We start from the raw sequence: 25668 nt of genomic DNA, 5'->3' as shown, positions 1-25668 counted from the left end.
GTGACAACTTACTCCAGGTTTTGCAAAATGTTGAAGCAAACTTAAAATTCCACTGCCAATGTATTTTTAGAGAATGCATGTTTCCTACTGAGTCCATAATGGTACCATTTAGGCCTTTATTTCTTCTCCAAAACACAAGAAAGGAGAAAGCCGGTAAAGAATCTTTGTGGAGGTATTTTTAACAGTAATTAAAGTAAAGCCCAATTAACTGAGTCTCACTTATTTGAAAGATAGCAATGAAAATTAGCACCTAAGCCATCCAGTAGAAAATAAGAAGGCCTGGCACTGAGGGCAATGATGAACTAAATTCCTATGGAAGCTACCTTGAAACAAGGATAACTCTTTTTGCATAAGTTTGTAAAATGAGTTGCTATAAGCTATTCTGTTCAATTAAAAAAAAAATAGCTTCCATAAAGTAAATGTACCAGAGAAAGAAAAACACAAAAGCTACTTTTTGTACCTAAAGGTTACAGAAGTAAAAAATAAAAGTCACATTATAAATGGGCTCCTTTAGGCATAAAATGACAATAATTGTGAAGATAATTACATTGGAGAAGTGGTGATTCATTAACGTTTCTAGGTTTTAGAAAAACTATCTGCAAAATCCACTTAAATTAAAAAAAAAACTGTTCTTCGTGGTGTTGATATTATTTCCCAGAAGAGAAATAATTTGATGCTGTCCAGGTTTCAGAATCCCAAAGAGACCTATTAACTACGTTAAAGCACACAAATTTAGGTTTTATGATAAAATAGTGCCAAACCTTCCATTTAGTTACAATGTCTTTTTGTCTCCTCGTTTTGTTTATAGCCAAAAACTTAAAATAAATGGGGCTATTCAGATCTTCCAGTAGTATGTCATGGGATAATAGATTGAGAGGAGTGGTGCTTTTTTAAAAAAATGATTTAATACTTTATTTTCCCTCCAATTACATGCAAAAACAATCTTTGACATTCTTTTTAAAAATTTTGAATTTCAAATTCTCTCACTCTTTTTACGTGCCCTCCCCTTCCCCCAATTGAGAGGGCAAGTATTTGAAATTGATTATAAGTGTGCAGTCTTGCAAACATATTTCCCCAATAGTCATATTATGAAAGAAAACACAAACAAAAAAACCCCAAAACACCAAATCCTCCCTTCAAAAAATCCAAGAAAGATAAAGAAAGCAAACAAAGAGTATGCTTTGATCTGCATTCAGATTCCATCAATTCTTTTTCTGATGATGGATAGTATTTTTCATCATAAGTCCTTCAGAATTGTCTTAGATCATTGATTTGCTGAGAAAAGCTAAGTCATCCCCAGCTGACCATTGTACAACATTGCTGTTGTTGCATACAATGTTCTCTTGGTTCTGCTCATTTTGCTTTGCATCAGTTATGTAAGTCTTTACAGAAACTTTTTTTCTGAGAGCAATGTTTAGAGCAGGGGTTCTTAACTTGGGGTCTGTGAACTTAGTTCTGATAAATGTATTTCAGTCTAATTAGTTTCTGTTAGTAATTCTTTGGATTTTACTTTATGTACTCAAAAACATTCTGAGAAGGGGTCCATGACACAACAATGGTTAAGAACTCCAGAGTCAGAAGGGACCTCAGGGGTCATCTGGTCCAATTTACTCATTTGACAGAAGGAATGAAAGTAAAATGTCTTGCCCATGGTCATAGAGGTTTATAAGTCCTATTGGAGGTGGAATTCAAACCCAGGTCTTATTGCTCAAGAGTAAATGTACTTTCCACTCTAACTCAATACCTCCTGGACAAGAAAATCATCCTTATATAGCATGAATTCTTTCTTCAAGAAAAAGGCATGGAGATCTTGGCCATGGCAAGCACCAAGTAGTATCACACAAAAAATTGATTAATACCTAGTCTAGAATGAATGCCTACTATAGTCCCTGCCTTCAACAAGTTTACATTTTAATGGGAGAGACAAAATACACATAAATCAGTACATAGAAGAAAAATATAGATGGAAGATGACTTGAGACAGGAAGGCACTGCCAGCTAGGGGATTGGGGTGTGTGAGTGGGAAACTTCCACAAGGAGGTGGTCCTCGAGGTCACTTCTAAAGGAGGTCCTTGGTCTTAAGAAACTTACAACTGAATGAGAGGGGGAATAAAGAAAAAAAAGAAAATAAACTGAAATCTGGGGGAGGATGGAAGAGAGGAGAAGGCAGCTGACTGGGATTATGGTGGCTGAATCAGCCAGAGAAATCCTAAAGTAGTGAAGCCAGAAAAATGAGAGGACCAAGCAGGACTCTTTCCTTAAATGGAGGTTTGGAGTTCATGGTCCCACCCTCCAATCTTAGAGGCAGAATTGATGAGGTCAGTACCAAGGCTGATAGGTTCTTACAGGAGGATGGGGTTATCTCAAATAGAAGTAAGCTCCTGAAAGCAGAACTTGTTTCAGGTTTGTATTTGCATCTTCAGGATGTAGCAGAACCTTAATAAGTTTAAGTGCTTATTAACTAATTGCTTTCTTGATTAGAATGGACCTCATAGGTCCCCAAATTCAACTCATTTTTTTTTTTGGAAGATGGCCCTGTAATTAGGCAACCTGTTGCTCTCCTTGGTTCTCCTTTTTTCCATCATGATATCGGAGCCAAACATGGTGTGTACATTCGAATGGTTTACAGGCTTCCACTACCAGGTCTGGCCTTTACCTGCCCTTGACAAATGAGAATGAGCTCATGAGAATCAGTGAAGGGTTTTGCCCAAGATCACACAGGTAAGAAGGAGCAGAGCCCAACTCTACCCAGGTCCTCTGATTCAAAATCTAGCATTCTTTCCATGACATCATATTGTCTTTTCCAACTGTAAGGTGGCAATATATTTTTAAATTAAAAAAAATGTATTTTCAAAACTTAAATTTCACAGTGGAAATATGAAACCCCTTTTGCATATTATTTAGTAGAACCTACCAGGAAATCTAGTGGCTACCACTCTCCCTCTCAACATATAAATAATATGTACACATATAGACATATTTAAGTATGTTATATGTTATTGATCGACAGATAAGAAGAGGAAAAAGGCTTTGTCAAGGATCATTTGGCAAAATCCACAAGAGAATCCAGGGTTTATTTATTTTTTTTAATAGTTGTATAAAGGAAGGGTGGCTAGGTCACACAGACTCATCTTTCTGAGTTCAAATCTAGCCTCAGATACTTACTAAGCTATGCGACCCTGGGCAAGCAAGCCACTTAACCCTGTTTACCTCAGTTTCCTCATCTGGAAAATGAGCTGGAGAAGGAAATCTTGAACAATTCCAGTGTCTTTGGCAAGAAAACTCCAAAACAGGTTAGACACGATTGAAAAAACAACTAAAAGAACCATTTTACATATACAATACACACAACACATGTATAGATATTCTTAGCTTTTTTCTTTCAGGTTTGTCTATTTCTCTTACGTGCCTAATCTGGCCACTGTTTTTAATTGGAAATTCCCAAAGATCTGGGCCGGATCCACTCAACAGGGCAGAGCACTACAAGCTGTAAATACTGATGAAGATGATGATGATGAACTAGTTCAGATTTGTGACCGTGCCCCAGTTGGGTAATGGTTAGTTAGCACTTGCGCGGCAGTCTGTGCCCCGAAGGTGCACCATTAGATAGCCAAATACCAAGAAGCCTTTCAAGGCATTTCCCAAAGGAGCCGCAGGTCAAGTGGAAACTGACGAGCGCTCCCGAACCAAGTTATTGGCGCGACTTGGAGCGCTCGTCTATTTCAGTTCTTAAAAACGCAGCGCTCAGAGAGGCGGGGCGCTCTTCCCGGAGCCAAAAGCCAGGAAGGGAATACAAAGGGTCCCAGAGCCCGGCTACGCACAGCTCCGAGGGCGCAGGCTTTTCCAGTTCTTGGGGCAACTTCCCAGCCACCACGCGGGGGGGGCAGAAAAGCCTGAGGGACCCAGACGGGTCACCTCCGGTCACTCCAGCTACCGGGTCGGTGCCGCAGTCCCCTTGGGGAGGGCCAAGGCCACCCTGGGGGGATGCTGGGCGCGCTCCTGCCTCGAGGCTCCCGCGTTGGGCTGGGGCCCGGAGAGGAAGCGGGCAGGCTAGAAGGGGCGGGGCGGGGCGGGGCGGGGCGAGGCGGGGCTGGGCCGGACAGGCGGGACTGGAGTGCGGAGGGCGGCCGGGCTGTACCACCTCCAGTCCGAGAGCTGCCGGGACTGGGGACCCGGCGGCCCGGGGCGGGAGCGAGAAGGGGCTGAGCCGATGGCTCCCTTGGGACCCGCCACGACCCCCGGCGCTTTGAGCAGCTCAGATGGCCACCAGTGGGCTCCTATCCTGGAGGCGGGCTCCGCCCTGGGTGAGTGACTCTCGCTCGCCCCCTCCCCCCTTCGGAGGGGGTCTCTCAAGGGGATCCTCCCCCTACACCCCCCGGGAACGCCGGACCAGGGGGCGCACCCGGGGAGCTTCCAGTGCCGGGCAGAGGGGCGGGTCTAGGCGGCCGGGAACGGCCGCAAGGCTCGGGGGAGTGGGGGCGGGGGAGATCCGGGCTGCAGCCAGCGGGGGTCCCTGGGGGTGGGTGGGAGCTGCTACTTTACTCGGGCCGGGACATCTGGCGCTGCTTGGGCCGGGTGCCGGGTGCGGCGATGGCCCCTCTCCCCCGCCCGCCTTCTGCTTCAGTCCGTTTTCCCTCCTCTTTCCGCCCGTCCACCCACTCTGGCCCTCGGATTCGGGGAGCTAAGACCCTCGGTGGGGCTGCCACCCCATCCCTGGGTGACAGGCAGACGCCTCGCGACCTGCCCAGCTCTGAACCTGTTCGGAAGCCCCGCGGACGCGCGGCTTTGCTCGCCTTTGTCCTGCGGGGCCCGGGGAGCGGAAGACATTGGCCCCGGGGACTCCCCTGCCCTGCTGCCGCCTGTCCCCAGCGTGGCCGGCTTTTTTGCATATCTCTACTTACAGAGAGGGGACAACAGGTTTCGTCCTTAACTGGGTCCAGAGCAAAATAGGGATCGCCGAAAAGGGAAGTACTGCTCTGATCACGTTTTAGAAATCTCCTTTGACTTGTTACATGTTGCCACAGAAGGAAACTGTGGCGGAGAGGGCAGGAAGACAGCCTCGGGTGTGTGTGTCTGACACTTGGATCAGATGACGCCCCGAACCTCGAGCCAGCCACCCCTTAACAATTGTCTTTTTCCGAGAAGAAATTAAACTTGGGTGCCCAGTCTTGCCCTCCTGCTTTTATAACAGCAAGCTCCAGGGACTGCTTAATACCTTTTTGCCCTCTTTAATTGTGCCTCTCGCTACTAGTACAGAAAAAAAGCCCAAGGATAAACGTATAACTTCTAGGCCAATTAGGGTTCCCACAGCCGGCATCTTACGTCAGCATCACCAGCATTGCTTCGAAGCCTGCCTTGTGGAGCAAACTTCTCTTCACATCCAAATAAACACCTGGAAATAGTCCAACAGCTGCTAACTCTGACACTGTTCCGAAAAGAGGGTGCTGTCTGTCCGGAGAAGATTCTAATCAGATTCAGTCATCGTTTACTGGTATTCCTAAGGGTTTATCCCTTAGACTTTCAGTTTTCCATAGAAAACACAATAGTTCGGGAAGGGGGCGGGATGTGTAATGTGCCTCTTGAGTCTTTATTAACATACTCACTTTTCCTTTAATCACCCTGGGGAAAATGGCAGCTAGTAACATGTTTCATTGGATAGAGATTTTGCATTATGCCGTCCAAACAAGTTTGCTTGTGTTAGGAATAATTTGGCCGGCGATGGAAGAGGTGCATTTTTGTTAGTAAATTTTATAGAGAGGTGTCTATATGTATTTAACTACTTTTAAAACAAAAGAGAATTTTAAAAGGCATATTAAAGTGTTATGAAAAATTGAAAATTTGGAATAAATTTAGCTTTCTTTTTTTATAACACATTTTTCTTAACTATGGATCTGTGATCGTCATGCTTGCACTAACAAGGACATGACAGTCCTCTGACTGTATAATTTATTCATTTCTTGAAGTGAATGTATAGGAAAATTTTCCAAAAATAAGAGGCATAATTTTAGCATTAGGCAGTTCTAACAGTCTCATGAAGGCTCTTAGATGTTGAGGTAGGAGATTTTCAAGAATTGTTAGAACTATAAAAATGTTTGTCTGAAGTTGTGAAACATAAGAAAAAGAGGTCAATTTCATAATCTTAAAATGGGCGGTGCCTTTCAGAGTTGCAGGTAGATGACACTTAAGCTTCAGTCATTTAAGAAAGTTTGCAGCTACATTGACTTCACTAAGAACTGTTACTTTCTTACATGTATCACCCAGGTGCTCCATTTCTACTTCCTTACCCCATTAGGTAACTATCGTTTTTGCCACCCTTAAGTCAAGGAAAGAGGAGGCCAAAGAAGTTTAGAAATCTAATTAAAAGAAGTAAAATTTTTTGCTAGGCCCTGTCCTATGGGTTTAGGTCCAATCTCCTGATTCTTCATGTGGGTACTGAAGATAAGATTTTTATTAAATTCTATGACCTCCTGTTTTTGTTTTGGCAGGGTTACATAGCAGGAGAGTAAATAATGAAAAGTTGTGGTTTTTCCTAAGGTAGAGACTCCAGACTCAGGAGTACCTGAGTTCAAAGTTGACAGTTACTAGCCATGATGACCCTGGGCAAGTCACTTAACCACTGCTTACCTCTGCAACTGTAAAATGGAGATAATAACAGTTATCTGCCAGAGTCATTGTGAAGTTTAAATGAGGTAATATTTGTTAGGAGCTTAACCACAGTGTCTGGTTCATAGTAAGTGAGAAATAAATTGCTTGATTTCTTTCCTTCCATGAGAAAGGATTGTTTTTGGGAAACTAAACATTCTGTTGTTGAAGGAACATCCTAGCATTTTTGCTAGGGTGTGTGAAGATTTTTTAGAGTGGTGAGCTGCAGAAAAGGACACAGAGTGACTTAAAATATTGTTGTTTGAGGATATTTACTTGGAGTGATTCCTGTAGGTAAGTGGCCACTTGTTTTCAGTATAGTATTTGAATACGTCTATAAACAAGTCAGTGTGGTAGACTAGGATCACAGCTAGAGTTTTGGGGATACACAGTGAGTTTCCTGGTATTTCTTCCCAAAAAAAATTTTCTATATTAAGATTTTCTTTTTTTAAATAACAAAGGATCAAATGATCACATCTTGTTTGTAGGGGTTTTTGAGTTCTCAGTTACTGTTTCTCCAAATGCTAACTGCCTAGTAGATTGCATCTGGATATTGACCTAAGTACAGTATAAAGGATAACTGCTTCTGTTTTTCCTGTAGGAATGTTGAATTGCACAGTGATTACTCAGATATATGGATTTGCTGTCTAGTTGAGTCAGGTTTAAGGGGCAGAATTATAATGTTCTCAAGTTATTATAGTTACTATGTGGGGGAAGGAAAATGACAATTTGAAACAATTCTGGTTGTTAGTGGCACTTGAAGGAAAAAAAATTGGGAGTAAGTGGTGTTTTTAGTAAAAGTAATATCTTTAATACATGAAAATTTCCTGTAGATTTCCTTCAGGTTGCTTTGTGGATGGGCATCTGAATCACCAAAATAAAGTTTCTCCTTATAACATACCACTAAATAGTTGTTCAACAGTCTCTTACTTGGAAATCAGTAGGCACAAAAACTGTCTGAAACTGCTAGTATTAACCCTGGTCTCAAGAAACTTACAGTCTAATGGGTGAGACAACAAGCCAGCAAATATGTACAACAAACTATATACAGGAAAAATAGGAAATAATTAAAAAAAAGAAAGACACTAGAATTAAGAGGAAATGGGAAAGCCATCCTGTAGAAGATGAGCTGGGACTTAAAGCAAGCCAGGGAAAAAGTGGGTGGATATGAGGAGTGAGAGGCATTCCACACATGGAGGAAAGTCAGAGAAAATGCCTGGAGTTGAGGAATTCAAACCCAGGTCTTCCTCATTCGGAGTCTATTCATTATACTATTTGTTATCATATAGCAGATGAATCATTTTACTTCGTTCAATCTAAAGTTTCCTCATTTTGTAGACTGAGGAGGTTGGATTGGTTAATCTTTAAATCTCCTAGTCATGAAATTCCAGGGTTTTTATGAGCTCAGATTAGATCAGAAATCTGACTTCCTGACTCTGTCTGGTGCTCTGTCCATTCTACCACAGTTGTTTCTCGAGTCAGTGCAGACTAGGTAATTTTGGTACTTGGTTAAGTATGATACGACTGGTTGTAATGCTGGTAAGATTGTTTAGGTTTAGCTTTGTGGTGTTGTAGGATCTGGGTTTTAAGCTCTACCCATCTAGGACCATGATGGGCAAATCATATAGAGTTAATATGACCCCAGCTCTTAAGAATGCAGGTACACTTACAATTCTCCCACCTGCCCCCTACAATGTAAATACTTCTTACTTGTAAAGGCTAGTATAGGGCAGCATGGTACACTAGGCTTGTAAATCAGAAGACCAGAGTTCAAATTCTCTCTCTTATTATTTCATCTGAAAATGAGAGGGACCTTTGTTGTTGTTCAGTTATGCCTGACTCTTTGTGACCCTGTGGATCATAACACACCAATATTGTCCATGGAATTTTCTTGGCAAAGATACTGGAGTGCTTTGCCATTTCCTTCTCCAGTGAATTAAGGCAAACAGAAGTTAAGTGACTTGTGCAGGGTCATATAGCTAGTACGTGTCAGAAGCTAGATTTGAACTCAGGTCTTCCTGACTGTAAGGTCCAGCACTCTAGCCACTGAGCCGCCTCGATAGGGATCCTAGAGAACCTCTAATCCAGGGGTTCTTAATGATTTCAGTGTCATAGACCCTCTTCAGCAGCAATCTAGTGAAACATAGAGATTCCTTCTAGAATGTTTTTATATGTCTAAAATAATACGTGGGATTACAAAGAAAACCAATTACATTGAAATTCAGTTATCAAAAGATTAAGAAACAAGTTCAGAGACATGGTGTAAGACTTCCTGATGTAATTCATTCCTCTCATTTTATAGTTGAGGAAACAGTCTCAGGGAGATGAAGTTGCTTGCCCAGAGTCTCAAAGATAAGGAGTGATTGAGGTAGGATTTGAATTCAGGTTTTGTTTCTAAAGCCATTGACCTTTCCATTTCACCATGTATCTAAGACCCAGAGACATAAGGGGTAAAATGAGACGTAAGGGGTAAAATGAGACGTAAGTGGTAAAATGAGACGTAAGTGGTAAAATGAAAATATATGTACAATGCTTTACATACCTTAAAGTATTACACACACACACGCACACACGCACACGCATGCATGCCTCCCCCCCCCCCCAAACCACACAATTGTGAGCTACTATAATGATGATGATGATGTGCCTTTCCCAGTGGCAAAACTGGAAATTAGAAGCCCAGTCTTGAAATTTCTGTAGACTGAAGATGGCTGGCATTCTCCAGTAAGGAAGTAACAGTTAACCTCAGGAGGTGACTTAATAAATATGAAATTAGAGCAAAAGAAAATATGGTTTCCTTTAGCATCTTCTCCAGCTGTGACAGTCTGGTGACCCCTTTTTCTCCACCATAGACTTACACTTGCCAAGAGGACCACTCCTATCGGCTCATTAGGGCATTCTTGGACTGTGCCAGAAACTAACTCTTTCTTCCTCCCTCTACCCTTTACCAGGATCACCTTTTCCAGTATTCCCAAGTGGTCTTACATAATCCTTTTCTTACACAAATTCCCATATATTATGGCAGATTCCTACTTTTTAACCTTCTGCTTCCGATTGGACCTCTAACATACAGGAATCATCTCAATGTTCCTTGAATTCCTTCTATTTTCAAAGAATGTGCTGTTCATTCAGCCTCAGCCCATTTCCCAACATCTACCCTTCACAGTCACTCTTTGCTTGAGTTAAATAGTGACTCCCACTTTTCCATTAGTCCAGGTAAATAGGAGGGAGTTGTAGTTATCAAGACCAAATTTGTAAATAGAAGGCATTATTTCCTCCTTATTGTAGGACTCTTCACCGTTTGTGTCATGGCTCCCTTTGGCGGTCTGGTGAAGCTTCTGGACTCTTGCTCAGAATAATGTTTTTAAATGCATGAAATAAAATACGTAGGATTACAGAAGAAAGCAAAGGTTAGTGAAAATAAAGATGTAATTTTTTTCCCTATTCAGGTCCCTACAGAGGTAGGGAACCTGAGGCCTTAAGGCCACATGTGGCCTTTTAGGTCCTCGAGTCAGCCCTTAATAAATAAATCCTCTTAATAAAAGGATTTGTTCTGTAAAACTTGGACTCAGTCAAAAGACCACATCCAAGGACTTAGGCCAGGTGTGGCCTCAAGGCTTCAGCTTCCTCACCTTTGTGCCTAGACCCTCTGAAATCTCTCCATAGAGGTCCATGGGACCTCTGCTTTATAGTTTTAGCCATGAAGCCCCTTTCCTCTCCTTATCCTTACTCCTTTGCTTTGGTTTTTCAGCTTATGCCTGACTTGAAAAAATTCAGATTAGTGGGAAAAATAAGAATGCTTATAGACACAGTAGTGATATTGAATGTTGGACTTGAATTCAGGAAGTTCTGAGTTCTAATCTCACGTTGGATTCTTATTAACTGTGCAACTTTAGGCAAGTCACTCAGTGCCTCAGTTACCTTATTTGTAAAATGGGAGTGCTATGAAAATAGCACCCACCTCAGTGTGGTGAGATCAAATGAACTAATGCATGGAAAATGCTTGGCAAACCTTAACGTTTTATATTCGCTAACTATTATTTTGTTTGATGAATATTTCAGAGATCAGTAAGCGTTCAAAGGACTAGGGAAATATTTTTTTTTTTTCAGGATAATAGTTTTGAAAATCCAGATCTAGCTTCAGAGACGTTCTGGGGGAGAGACTACATGCCATTCTGCCTCTGCATGTGATGTTTCTCACTTGTTCATTTGATGATACTTTCCATGAGCAGAGCACATCATACTTTTTAAAGTCCTTGTACCCAATTTACTCCCCTTACCTGAAATATCTTCTCTTTCTCATTTGTCTTTCCTGACTCTTTACATGCTGTTGATTTCCCTTTTGTATAAATTCTGACCTCGCTCACCAGCAGCCACACATTTATAAGACATCAGTACATAATTGCATAATGAATTGTTCACTATTGTTTCATAGGAGTTTTATTTTTCCAGGTAAATTGTAAACTCCTTGAAAGCAGGAGACATGTCTTCTACATCTAATGTGTCCCCCAGCAATGTCAGACATCTGGCAAAAATACTTATTAGTTGAGTGGAAACTTTTTGAGGGCAGAGGCTTTCTTGGTTTTTTGAACTTTGAATCCCCAGAAGGCACTGAATATATGTTTTGAATTGTTGGTTGGTCTCATTTAATTCTTGCAGTATTCCTATGAGGCATATATAATGTGGGTCTTTATTCCCACTTTGTAGATGAGGAAAACCAAGGCACAGAAAAATTGTAATTTGTTTAATATCGACACAATTCAGAGAGGAAGTGTTATTTAACTTCTCAGTGGAGATATTACTTCTTCACAGGTGGTACAAACACCCCCTTTTTCCCCCACAAGGTTTCTAGACCTGCTAGTAAAATAAATATTTGTATTAATCATTCATTAAAATTCATCCTTATTGGAGCCTCTGTTTTAAAATAACAAGACCAAAAATGTTCCCCAGTATGATAGGAACTTTTGGCAACAAGAAAATGGGCAAGACTTTTAGAAATTCTTCAGGAATCTGCCCAAATTCTTTTTGAAGTAACTTTGTATGAATAATTTCATTTGCATGCCGTAATCTGGCTTCTACTTTTTTTTTTAATGATGTCTTCAGGAAGACATTGAATAAGAATTTCATTGGTAGACTGGGCACAGACTAGCCTAGGAGGTCCAGACTGCCCTGATGAGTGTAGATGAAGTGACATTTTGCAAAAAAAAAAAAAACCTGTGCAGAAAATTTCACATCATATGTTGCAATGGGAATAGGGTTGGCAAAAGCTCCCTATCCTTTTGGCATGGTCCCAGATGCCATCTTGATCTACTTCAGCCATATATGTACATAACCATAATGTCGTTTTTTCTGAGACTCTTTGAAGGAGTAAACGTTGAGGAAGCCACTAAACTTTTTAGTAGGCTGTCTTCAGTAGTAGGGTGTTTAGATGTGAGTCTTCCAGAGTACTTTGTAGAAGCTGAGTTCCAAACTAGCACAGCCACTAGAATGAATCAACATTCTAAGAAAGTATCCTGGAATGTGCTGGCAGTGGTAGAGGTGCCAAATGGCTAATGAGTAAACATGCCTTCAGTTTTACTTGCACGTTACATTTGTCTTTACTGACTGACTGCTTATGCTGCCTCCTCAGTTCCTTCGATTCCCCTCCCACTCTGCTAAAGCAAAACACCCACTAAGAATAGTGGAGATTTTCTCTGAGGGAAGTCAACTTCTTGTATAAAAAGTATGTAGTGTCTAACCAGCTGCATTGGGAGGGTGAAACTCATTTCTGTGAATAGTTAGAAAACTCTACATCTGTCATGCATTTCCTTTGCCTGATATTTAGTTGAGAACATATTCACAAAGGTTTTATATAAAATATACTGTGAAATGTGTATGTGTGTCTATGCTATATACATTAATGTATGAAGAGTGCATATGAATGTATTCATTTATTTTGGACCTATTTGTATGTGATATATATGTATACATATGTGCCCAGAAGTGGTAACAATCAATAATAAAAAATTGAGGACTGCTGTATCATATCCCATTAATGTCAATTCTCAGAAATCTGTAATGGTAATTTCTTAGGCTAGATTATACAAGTTAAAATGGACTCTTTGAGCTGCTTGAAGACTTAAGTCAAATGAAGTTTTGGTGTATTATTTTAATTCTTTTAAACTATGCCCAGGTGGCATTCATAATCATTACTATTGGAAATATACAAATTTGTAGGAATCAAGTGTTTTCTGGTTGTTCAGGGGACCAGTGTTACAGGTAACTGGAGATATTTAAAGGCCCAAGCTCCTAAGGACTGTATTGTTAAATAAATCATGCAGATTCCCAGCTGAGACAGCGGATTTCTAAAGCATCTCTGGGGGAGAAAAGGGCTGGACAACTACCATTGAGAAGTTAATCCGGCTTGTCTCAATCTTTTCTTTTGTGTTAGATTTTAAATGAGAAGATCTGGTGTTTCTAGATTTGGGGAGAAATAACTCCCTTATTCAAAATGCTTAGAGTAAATGTGTCATACAGATGCTGGGTAAATGAGTTTGTCAGGTTCTTTTAGCTCCTTGATGGAGCAGGTGGGCACTTTAAGAGGAAGAAGGGAATTTGGGGCTCTTAATCTTTGTGTGAGCCATATGGCTGAACAGTTGGTCTTTTGCTCCCTGCTCAGAACTTCCCTTCGCTACTCCTGCAATTTAAATGTCAGTACAGATTCTTCACTTCTGGTGAGATCTTAAGGAAAAGAGTAAAATGTTAGTAACTAGTCATCTCTTTGAAAATTAGCGTGGCTTACAAATTTTACTGTGCGGACATTTTTTCATGAAGCTTTTATTTATTTATTTTATTATGCAGGACACTGTACTTCCGCAGAATTTGATTAGGGAAATATTATTAGGCCCTTGTTTCACTCTTGTAGAAGAAAAAGTTTGTTCTCACTCTGTATTGCTTGTAAAGTCTGTCAGAGGTAGTGTATTAATATGGAGGCATTTCCCCCGCTGGTCTTTGGAATTTTCCAGACATAGGCAATTTCCAGTTACATTTTATAGTGATCATGGAACAAAAGACAATTCCACCCCAAAATATAGTTCAAGTTTAGGGTTTTTGATTTACTTAAATAGAAGAATTAATTCTGGCACACCCTCTTTGCTTTTTACCACTCCCTTGAAGCATTCCTTTTTTGATTGTTTTTTTTTTCAGTGGGGGAGGGATTTGCGTAAAGTGTGAGCTAGCCATTGTGTTGCCATAAAGAAAAAGAAAAGAGGGTCACTGAAACTTTTTAAAAAAAATGCACAGAGAACAGAAAGAAGCACTGATTAAATAGGACAGTTTAGAAAGTGCAGATTTTGAAAATGCAAACATGTATTTGGATATATGCTTTTTAAAAAGTAAATTGTATAGAGATTTCCAGTTTTACTCAATAACCTTTTTCTGCTTTGTCTATATGGAAATACCTTTTGGATGTTTAAGTTCAGATTAAAAACAATATACTTTTTCAGTCTGTTCAAGGGTGAACAAAATGATACCTTTTTAATTGGACTAAACAAGTAGGAATAAAAAAATTCAAAAACAACTTTCCCATTCTTAATTTGGTCACCACATTGTTTTTGTTGTCATTTGTCCTTCATTCTTGAAGAGGACCATGACCTCCGGGAGGAGATGCCATGACATGCAAGTAGATTGGACTTAAGTGAGGCAGGGCTGTACAAAGTCTCACCTGTCTCACTTTTTCCTCTGGAGTCATCTGGGGTCTGGTGGCCATATATGGATCAAAATGACTGGAGATGGCCTTGGATGCAGTGGGAGACTTTGGTCTTTTTAAGCTAAGATCTTTAATAGGTATCAGTTTGACTGAAGTAAGGCCCATTCAGTGATTATGGCTAGGTAAGAAATGAGGCAGAGAATGGTTGGGTATTGAAGTCACCATAAAAAAGACAAACTGAGGATCTTGTTCAGGGAATCTAAATCTTTGAGCTTCGTTAAGCTTTCTATTGAAGGAAAACTAAGGTTTTTGATTCTGAGAATAAGGACTTCAGACTTCGCAAACTGTTATAATAGTAATTCTTAATATTTTACAACACATCTGAGTCCTTGGTGCCATATATTTCTATATTATGTATGCATGTATTATAGTAGCAAAGTAGTTGTGGGAATAAAGCACTGAGGTTTTATTAAAATTAATTAATTTATTTTTAGTTTTCAACATTCATTTCCACAAGATTTCTGGTTCCAAATTTTCTCCCCATCTCTCCCCTTCCCCCAATCTGCCTTCCCTTCTGTCATACCCCTCCCTTCCCTTATCCCTATCTCCTCTATTTTCTTGTAGGGCAAGATAGATTTCTTTACTCCATTACCTGTCTATCTTATTTCCCAGTTGCATGTAAAAACAGTTTTTAACATTTGTTTCTAAAACTTTGAGTTCCAAAGTTTCTTCTTTCCTTTCCTCCCTCCCCACCCAACTCCACTGAGAAGGCAAACAATTCAATATAAGCTGTATATGTGTAGTCATGCAAAAGACTTCCATAACAGTCATGTTGTATAAGACTAACTATATTTTCCTCCATCCTATCCTGCCCCCCATTTATTTTATTCTCTCTTTTTACCCTGTTCCTCCCCAAAAGTGTTTACTTCTAATTACTCCCTCCTCCCATTTTCCCTCCCCTCTATCACCCCCCACAAACCCCACAAGGCCCAAAGTGTCCAGGAGCATTAGAGGTAGCAGTGCATAGTGGATAGGGAAAAGCACTTGCAACCACTTGCAAGAAAAGTTGAATAGATAACATATCAATAGTCCTCAAAATGCAAATGATGACGATGGTAATAATAACCACCACAACTAGCATTTATATGGTGCTTACTGCATACCAGGTGCTTTGTTAAACGCTTAACAGTTTTTCTCTCATTTGACTCTTACCACAGCCCTTCGAGGTAGGTACTATTGTGGTTCAGTCATTTTCAGTCTTACCTGATTCTTTGTGGCCCCATTTGGGGTTTTCTTGGCAAAGATACCAGAGTGGTTTTGTCATTTACTTTTCCAACTCATTTTACAGATGAGGAAACTGAGGCAAACAGGGTTAAGTGGCCTGCCCAGGGTCACACAAGTAGAGAGTGTCTGAAGCTGGATTTGAACTGAGGTCCTCCTGACTCCAGGCCAGGTGCCCCATCCACTGTGATATCTAGTTGCCTTAGAGGCTATTATTTTCCCCCTTTTGCAAATGAGGAAACTAAAACAAATGGAGGCTGAATGATTTGCCCAGGAATACACAGATCCAATCTGAGGCTGGATTTGAACTGTGGTCTTCCTGACTTCAGGCCTCACCAGGCTGTAGCCACTGTGCCTCTTTGCTGCTAAGACAGGCAATAGAACGTGTGAGAAAGTATGCTGAAATTGGAAAGGCTATGTTCTTCCTCTAAATTAGATATGTGATTTTGGCTAAGCTACTTACCATCCCTGAGCCTTAGTTTCCATCTCTGTAAAATGGGGATAAAAATTTTACCTACCTTGTGTTGAAAATAATATAAGTTCAATTAATCAAATGTATCCTTTGCAAAGCATTTTGCTAGATTCTGGAGCTACAAAAGATGGTAAAACAACATAGTCCCTGCTCCTGACAAAGGTATCTAATAAAGGTGATAGACCATGTTTATACCTAAGCAGTAGGTAAAATCTAGTCAAAGTGCTCTAAGAAATTTGATGAGAATACTATTTTCCACTAGAGTTGGAAGAGGTGGCTATTTAGCTGGGCCTTGAAGAGAAGTCCTTCAGCAGGTATGCTGAAATGTAGAAATGAGTTCTGGCATGGGGAACTGTCTGGGAGGGTAATGAGGCAATGGCTAGTCCAGTCTGCCCATTTCCTAGAAAATATATAGGAGAGTAGCACAAAATAAGATTGGAAAATTAGGAGGTCACTGGCATATTGTGAGGGGCCTAAAAGTGCCAGACTTAAGGAGTTTATTTTTTGCTAGAGATTCTAGAGAGCCATCCACGATTTTTAAAATAAAAAGGGAAGGAAGGCTGCCTTCCATGCACCTTTATAAAAAGGTTTCTAAATTGTCAAGTACTTTAAATGAAAATTGTTATACAAATATAAAGTATTAGAATTGCATCTCCTCATTGCCAGGGACAGATTGGGTTTTTAAACTTTTAAAATTTATTTTGGTTTGGAGCTGGTGCTCTTTCCTTTCTCCTCAGGACAGATGTTAACCGATTGACAGACTATTGTGACGAAGCAGAGTAAGCACATCCGACCTGATGTTGTGGGCTACATACACTCAAATATTGGCAAGAAGGAGGAGGGGACAAGATTGGAGACGTTACCCCAAAAGTTCTAAGCATGAATTCATACATATTGAGTTTTAACTAAGGGTGGTGAAGACCCCTGTCCAACACTTAACTTTATATCTAAAAAAGAAGCAAGTTATTTCTTCACAGGCTTAAAGGTGTTTGGAAAGCTCTCTACCCCTAATTAATATGCTTTTCTACCTTTCAGTTTCTCATCTGTTTCCTGCCCCTGGGAGATGAGTCCCACTTAGCTTCTCTAGAATTCCTGCAGGAAGTGAGCTCAGGCAGCCTGGAGTTTTTGCAGCTGGCGTGTGTGTGTGTGTGTGTGTGTGTGTGTGTGTGTGTGTGGTAGGGGGAAGGGAGGTGAGTGCTGTTTTGCCTGGTTCTCTGAACTCCTATAGCACTTTGAGTTCCTACCACACAGTTTAGCACTTACATTCTCTCTCATCCCCTTCCGTGTCATGCATGAAGCTTGGCTTCCCCCAGCACTCCCCATCCTCCAGTTTGATTCTGCTGTTCTCAGCCATGTGGTGGTTGTTTGCCAAGGGGCTCATTTGGAGATACTGTGATCAATAAAAACAGCGGGATGTAGAGAAAAGCCCAGCTGTTTTTTGTCCTTCCTTCTCATGACATCAGGAAAGTGATGACGTGACTTGCATGCAAATTGGATTTAAGTGAGAGTGGGCTGTGCAAAGTTACCAGCCTCACTTTTACCTTCAGAGCCATCTGGGTCCAGTAGCCAGATATCCATGGATGACTGGATGGCTCCTGAAAAGCCAGGCACCCATTCACTGAAGGCATCTTTTGCTGTTTCAGGTTTCTCTGCTGTGACTCATGAGACTATTTGACTTTCCCAGGGAGGCCCCCATGTAGCCTCTCCTGGTCATCTGTGCTGAGCATGATCCATTTAGTCAACTCCCCCACTCCCAGGCATTGCCTTCTTAGCCTTTCTTAGTGAAATCATCTCATTCTACCTCCATCTCTTATTGGTCTTCCAGTGGGAATGTGGGTGAATTGTAAATCACCATCTCTCTGGGGAGATGGCCAGTGGTCATTCACTTAATCTTGTTGGTTTTGATTACGGTGCACTTTATGCACTTATGTCTTTGGCAGCTTTGGACGAGAAATATTGCTGTGAAGACTGAATTAGAGATTTCCTCGTGATCCTCTTCCCTTTGAAAAAAAGTAGTGAAACATTTTCTTTTGAGTCTGATATTTACTATTTATATATTCAAATGTAGTTTGAATTTGATATTCACTACAGAGGACAGAGCTCTCCCTCCGAAGCCACAGAACCGGAGTTCAAATTCTGCCTCTGACACTACCAGTGTGATGTTGGGCAAGCCATTTATCCACTTTTAACCTCAGTTTACTTATCTGTAAAATGGGAGACTAGATGTGTGGCCTGAAGCCTCTACCAGATTTAAATTTATGATCCTATAATCTTTTTAAGGATGAACCTTGTTTTAAATTCATTTTTTTCTTGGTCTTCCCCATTTGAGTTTGTGGCTTTGTCAGTTGTCTGTCAACCTTTAAGGAAGAAAATATCTTTAGTTCCTCCTTTTGAAACCACTGTTCTTTGAAACAGGGAATCTGTAGGCTTTTTTTTTTTGAAAGTATGACTGTATATGAAGTTATAAAAGAGCATTTCTGCAAAATTGCTTCTCTCTTTTATAGAGAAGGCATATCATAAGACTTGAGTGCTGGTTGCATTTTAAAGTAAATCAAAGGAAATGTTTTCATAGATGCCTTAAATAGAGCTTTTCCTGAGTCCTCTGCAGTCATCCTCCAGAGACCCATTTCCATTTCCTAACACATCTACCTCTCTGTAGCATGGAAATGAACCTGGATTCCCAAGGGCTGCATGGGCAGAGCTCAAGCTCACGAAGGGTCCTCTGTCCTGGAAGGGTTTCCCAGTATGGCTCTGGGTTCTGAATCTAGATATCTGTTGTCTGAGGTCCTGTTCAATTGGAAGAGGCTCATGACCTGAAGGTTGGTTAGCAGGAAGTGATAAATTATTTTGGCAATATTAACTCATGAAACCATCTATTGGGAGATAGAGAAGAGAGGAATGATAAAATGATGATATCTCTGATATTGTAAAGTATAAACATCATAGGGCTGAGAGCTGAAAGAGTCATTAGACACCATCCTTGCTTTCTCTCAGTTATTTACTACCTGTATTGCTCTGAGAAAGCTCCTCTGGGTCTTATTTTCCTGCTCTATAAAAATGAAGGGATTGGACTAGATGACCTTTAACAGTTCTTCCACCTCTCAGTCTATGATTTTAACCCAATTTCTCATTTTACACATGAGGAAACTGAAGTCTGAGAGGTGAAATAACTTGTTCAAGGTCACAAAACTAATGAATAGCAGAGCTGGAATTTGAACCCACGTCTTCTTACTGCTCTTAAAACAAACATACAAAGCACACTGCTGTTAAGTAAATCTTGTGCATAGGTCTCCAAGGATCATAATAGTATCAGGAGTTGAGTCAGATCTGACTTAGGCAGCAGTGGTATAGAATCATGAACCCTAGGAATTGGGAGATATATATATATATATATATTAATCCTGGCTGTGTCATGAACTTTGCCTATACATGACTTTCTGATCAAGTCACTGAGACCATTTTGGGTCTGAGTTTCCTCATTTGTCAAGTGAACATAATGCTTATTCTGCCTGCTTCACAGGATTTTATAAAGATCAGAGGGCTTAATGAAATGCGAAAGGGCTCACACTTTTACATTGTGTGAATTAAGATTACCCTAGATGGAGATGCTGCATCTTTGGGTAAAGGGATGGACTGAATGTTGACAGAGCTCAGAGGTATGTGCTTGACTTGGTAATTCTTTACATACTACAAAGAAAAACTTGTTCCTGCAAAATGTGTCATCAAATGTTTTACCTCTGACTATGTAGTTATATGTAATGTGTCAAATGTTCATGTTTGAAGGAGTTTTAAATTAGCAAAATCAGATTAGAGTGTTTTAGATAAATTAGAAGGAAAACCCTTAGGTACATGAGCTTTTTTCCCCCAAAATAATCTGCCCACACAATACTTTTTTGGTCTACTAGCCCGTAAATGCTGGTGTGGAATTCTGTGATCCTTAAGGGAGGACAGTTGTTTGGTCCTCTCAGTTGTCTGACTCTTAGTGACTCCATTTGGGGTTTCCTTGGCAAAGGTACTGGAGTGGTTTGCCATTTCCTTTTTCAGATCATTTTACAGATGGGGAAACTGAGGGAAACAAGGTTTAAGTGACTTGCCCAGGGTCACACAGATAGTAAGTGTCTGAGGCCAGTTTTTAACTCAAGAAAATACTCCAGGTTCATCGCCTTGTCCACTGTACCACCTAGATGCCTAAAGGGAGGACACATTGGAGTAAAAGAGAGGAAATAAAACTTTTGATATAAGAAAATTACTACAGATAATATTTTAAATGGATACATAATTTTATAGTTATCATTTTGAGAGGGGAGAAAATCTTGCTAGAATCAACATTTTCTCATAGATTTCATGTTGTCGTATTGAGAGAAACAACAAAGTTTTTCAAAATATAATTAGGGAAATTCTTGGATAGAACCTGATCTTAGTGCTAAAAAATACTTACCTAGGATATCTTTTTTTTTTTGTAAGTTATAGATGTGTAATTATGTCAAACATTTCCATATTAGTCATTTTTGTACAAGAAGACTTGAATAAAAGAAAAAAATGAAAGTGAAAATAGCCTGCTTCAGTATCTATTCAGTCAGTATCAATTCTTTCTCTGGAGGCAGGCAGTAAGCTTCTTCATTAGTCCTTTGGTATTGTCTTAGATCACTGTATTGCTGAGAAGAGCTTAGTCATTCATAGTTCGTTGCACAATGTTGCTGTTACTGTCTACAGTGTTCTCCTGGTTCTGCTCACTTCACTCTGCATCTGTTCATGTAAGTCTTTCCAGGTTTTCTGAAATCATCCTTTTTGTTATTTCTTATAGCAAAGATAATATCCCATTATAATCATATACCATAACTTTTTCAATCATTCCCCAATTAATGGGCATCCCTTTGATTTCCAATTCTTAGCCACCGCAAAAAAAATCTGCTATAAAAATGTTTATGGAAATAGGTCCTTTCCCCTTTTATGAATGTCTTTGGGATATAGACCTAGTAGTGATATTACTGGATCAAAGGGTATGCACAGCTTTATTGTCCTTTGGGCATAGAGGAACTTATATTCTAAAGTGGGGGAGATGTGCATGAAGTAAAGATGAAAAGAAACATACACAGCGTAGTGTCTGGGGTGCAGCCCGATGAGAAATGAAATGATGCCTGGTCTGGACACTCTCCTTCTAGTGACTCCCTTCTCCCATTTGCCCTCCCTTCTAACATTCCCCTGGCTCCACTTGTCACCTCCTCTCCTACTTTCCTGTGGTGTATATAAATTTTCGTATCAAATTTGGTGAGCATGTTATTCCCCCTTCAGCCACATGTGAGGAGAGTAGCTTTATTTATCCCCCTCTCCCCTTCTCCCTTATCTCCTCCATTGAAAAAGATTTTTCTTATCTCTTTTATGAGTTATAGCCTGCCCCATTCCATTACTCCCTTTCTCTTCCCGGAATTTTCCTCCTTCACCCCTTAATTTTTATTTTATTTTATTTGTGTGTGTGTGTGTGTGTGTGTGTGTATCTTCTCTTCTGATATAACACATCCTGTACTCTCTATCTATGTGTATGTGTGTGTGTGTATGTATAATCTCTCCAACTACCCAAATACTGAGAAAGATTCAAGAGTTAAAAATATTTTCTTTCCATGTAGTAATGTAAACAGTTCAGCTTTAGAGAGTCTTTTATTATTTTTCTTTTCTATTTACCTTTTCATGCTTCTCTTGATTCTTGTCTTGAGAAGTCAAATTTTTAAATACAGATCTGGTCTTTTCCTCAACATGAAATCTTGAAATTCGACTATATCACCATCCCTTGAAGTATTATATTCAGATTTGCTGGGTAGGTGATTCTTGGCTTCAATCCCAGTTCCTTTGACCTCTGAAATATCCCACTCCAAGCCATTCGATTTCTTAATGTTGAAGCTGCCAGATCCTGTGTTATCCTGATTGTATTTCCACACTACTCAAATTGTTTCTTTCTAGCTGCTTGCAGTATTTTCTCCTTGATCTGGGAACTCTGAAATTTGGCCACAATGTTCCTAGGAGTTTCTCTGGGTTTCTTTCAGGGGGTGACCGATGAATTTTTTCAATATCCCTTTTGCCCTTTGATTCTGTAACATCAGGGCAGTTTTCTTGATAATTTCATGGAAGATAATGTCTAGGCTCTCTTTTTGATCATGGCTTTCAGGTAGTCCAATAATTTTTAAATTATTTCTCCTGGATCCGTTTTCCAGGTCAGTTGTTTTTCCAATGAGTTGTTTCACCTTATCTTCTATTTTTTCAAATTTTTGGTTTTGTTTACTAACTTCTTGGTTTAGTTCATAGTCATTTGTTCAGTGAGCTTTTGAACTTTCTCCTTCATTTGGCTAATTCTGCTTTTTAAAACCTCCTTCTCCTCGTTGGCTTTTTGGACCTCTTTTTCCAATTGAGTTAGCCTCTTTTTAAAGCTGTTATTTTCCTCAGCATTTTTTTGCTTCTCCTTTAGTAAGCTGCTAACTTATTTTTTAAAGTCTTCTATTGCCTGAGCCCAGTTTAAGTTCCCTTTGGGGGCAGAGGTCTTGACTTCCTCTGACAGTATGCCTTGTTCTTCCTCATCTGAAAGGGTGGGGGGAGACACCTGTTCCCCAAGAAAGTAACCTGCTATGGTCTTATTTTTTTCCCCTTTTTTGGGCATTTTCCTAGCCAGTTACTTGACTTACGAGTTTCCTCTCTACAACCCCCTCACCTCCAGTTCTGCCCAGCCAGCACTTGGGGGCTGATTCAAATGCGCTGCTCCCAAGCCTTAGGGGTTTTTGGTGGGGGCGGGGCTGCTATTCAGTGTGACATTAAGTTCAGCTGCTCAGGTGGGTGCAGGGCTGCCACACTGGGTTCAGTTCCCTCAGGGGGTTTACGAGGAGACCTTCAACAATGGATACGGGCTGCTGCCTGCTTTGGGAGCCCCTGTCTGCTGCTGCCTCCTGAGGAGGCCCGAGTTATTGGGACACCCCGCTCCTCTCTCGGCTAGCCAAAAAGACCCTCTCACTGATCTTTGGTGCCTGTGGGTTGAGGGATCTGCGCTGCCGCTGGAGATTCCGTCCCTGAAGCCTGCTCAGATCTGCTCCCCTCAGTGCTGTGTGGTCAAGGCAGGGCTGGGCACTGCTCCGGGTCCAGTGTGCACCAGACCTTTCCCGTCGGTTTTTCAGGTCTCTCTGGAACAGAAATCTCCTCCACTCCATTGTTCTGTGGCTTCTGCTGCTCGTGAATTTGTTGAGAGTTCTTCTTTACAGGTATTTTATGGGCTGTGGGGTAAGAGTTAAGCGTATGTATATCTTTCTACTCCACCATCTTGGCTAGGATGTCTTTTTACAGTGATTTTTTTTTAACTCCTGGAAAGCTTCTGTTGGAAATTCCCATCTGCTGTGCCATCAAGTCTAAGTCAAGAAAAATGCTATCTCTGGCAGGAATAACTCTTCAGGTGATTTATAGGTTATTGTTTTTAATTTTAGTTCATAAATATTTCAACCATTGTTATATATCTGGAGAACCAGCATGGTGAAGGAGAAAGGTTAATTTACTGCAAGTCAGAAGGCCAGAAGCCCAATCAATCATTTTATATATGATCTGTATATATACATATACATATCCTTCATCTGAATGTAAGACCGTTGCAAACAGGGACTAGTTCACTTTTTTTTTTTGTTTCACTAGCATTTAAGGCAGTGTCTGATGCATAGTAGGTGTTCACTAAATGATGTTGCTTTATTAATGGGTAACTGCGGGCAAGTAATTTTAATCTCTCTGGATGTAGATTTCCAGATCTTTAAATACATGAGAATCTAAGGCCCTGAAGCGTCTAGGTATATGTAGGCATAAAAAAAAAGAGGACTGAAATGACATTATCTCCAACATTGTGCTGTTACTTTCTACCTTTGACAGCTCTTTTTGGTGTGTTATCTACAGTGTGGGTTTAGGTTATTTCTTCTTCCAAAAAGTCTAGTTTGTCTTCAGTAAACTTAAGGCTCTCAGTTGAAATGAAATTGAGAATGAGGAGGGGAAGAGGGAGCTTAAGAAGATTAGACCAGTCCTTGAGGCAATAGTTGCTGTTGATCTGATGGAGGCTTGCCAGGGCTCTCAGCTAGAATAACTTCTGAGGACCGTGATGATTTTCAGTGACCTTTAAAGGAGGGGCAGGTGACACTTCTGGGATTTCCAGATGCACACCCATTCATGGTACCACCCTCTCTTGTTTTACCTGTCCTGTGCCAAGTTTCACTTCTATGAACATTCGCCCTGTGAATTTCCAGGTATATGATATTTGTCCTATCTGTCAGCAGTCTTGCTGCAGGTGTCATTTGAGAAGGTCAGGTGAATAGAAAGGTATTTACTGACTGCCTACTACAGGCAAGGGGCAGCTGGGTGGTCCAGTGGATAGAGTGCCCAGCCTTGATTCAGGAAGCCCTGAGTTCAAATCAGGTCTCTGACACTTACTAGCTGTGTGACCCTGGGCAGATTGCTTAACCCTATTTGCTTTAGTTTTTCTCTTAAATGGGCTGGAGAAGGAAATGGCAAACCTTTCCATCATCTTTGTCAAGAAAACCCCCAATGGGGTTGAGTTGGATATACTGGAAACAACTAAACAGCAACATCCTAAAATCAAAGCATTGTGTCCAGCGAAGTGGGAAGATAGAAAAGATTTTGTTAAGAAACATCTTTCTGATATTCTAGCCCCATTGAGGAACCTTTGATCTCAAGGCCACATATGGCCCTTTGGTTCCTCAAATGCAGCCCTTTGACTGAATCCAAACTTCATGTGAAATTTTCTTTACTTACTATGACTGTTAATTTTTAGAGGCAGCTAAATAGTATGGTGGCTAGAGTTTGGGACTTGGAAAAAGGAAATCTGAGTTCAAATCCTGACTAGCTATGTGATCCTGGGCTTGTCACTCAAGTTTTCTTATAGCCTCAGTTTCCTTTTCTGTAAAATAGGGATAGCAATAGCACCTATATCCCAGGGTTGTTGTGAGGATCAGATGAGCTAGCATATATAAAGTGCTTTGCAAATCTCAAGGCACTATATCAATACTGGTTATTATTATCATTAGAGGCAGTATAGTATAGTTAACTGGAGTACAACACATAGAAGCAGGAAGATTTGGATTGGGGATACATTTCTTTTAATCTCTCTAAATGTGTTAATTTTTAAAATGAGGATAATATCTGGAGTACCTACTTCACAGAATTGTTGCAGGGTCAAAATCCAGATGATGACCATAAAGCATTTTATAAATTGTAAAGCCTTATATCAAGTCATCTATTATTCTTTTTATGGAATAGCTAGCGTTTATCTAGCACTTTAAGGTTGGCAAATCATCCAACTGCTGTATGCCAAATGGAGGGTAATATAGGAAAAATTCTTTTTCTGATATTCTTTCTGTTTGTTTTATTTTTGAGACTCATTCCACTGTTCTGTTTGGCCAGGTAAACCCAGGAGAGCCCTTGTTACAATCTGAACATTGTCTCTAGCATATTTTTCCCAGCTGTTCCCAGACAGAGTTTAATAAATGTTTCCTGAATCCTCAGTGAATCCTTTTCATACTTAGGGTAAATGTGTGTGTATGTCCTCTTTCACTAAAAG

The 25668-nt window shown here is 40.4% G+C and overlaps 1 protein-coding gene across 2 annotated transcripts in view; it reads left to right on the top strand.

Moving 5' to 3' along the window:
• The first annotated feature begins 4083 nt into the window (after window positions 1-4083).
• The window catches only part of RELL1 (RELT like 1), a 70038-nt gene continuing 48453 nt past the window's right edge, over window positions 4084-25668 (top strand). For both annotated transcript variants that reach the window (XM_072620452.1, XM_072620453.1), the window contains exon 1: window positions 4084-4304. In XM_072620452.1, coding sequence (XP_072476553.1) covers window positions 4211-4304 — 94 coding nt within the window. In that variant the 5' untranslated portion in view covers window positions 4084-4210. The remainder of the gene's footprint in view (window positions 4305-25668) is intronic.

Source organism: Notamacropus eugenii, chromosome 6 (assembly GCF_028372415.1).
Source record: "Notamacropus eugenii isolate mMacEug1 chromosome 6, mMacEug1.pri_v2, whole genome shotgun sequence".
Taxonomy (NCBI): domain Eukaryota; kingdom Metazoa; phylum Chordata; class Mammalia; order Diprotodontia; family Macropodidae; genus Notamacropus; species Notamacropus eugenii.
This window is presented reverse-complemented; position numbering and strand designations above follow the sequence as displayed.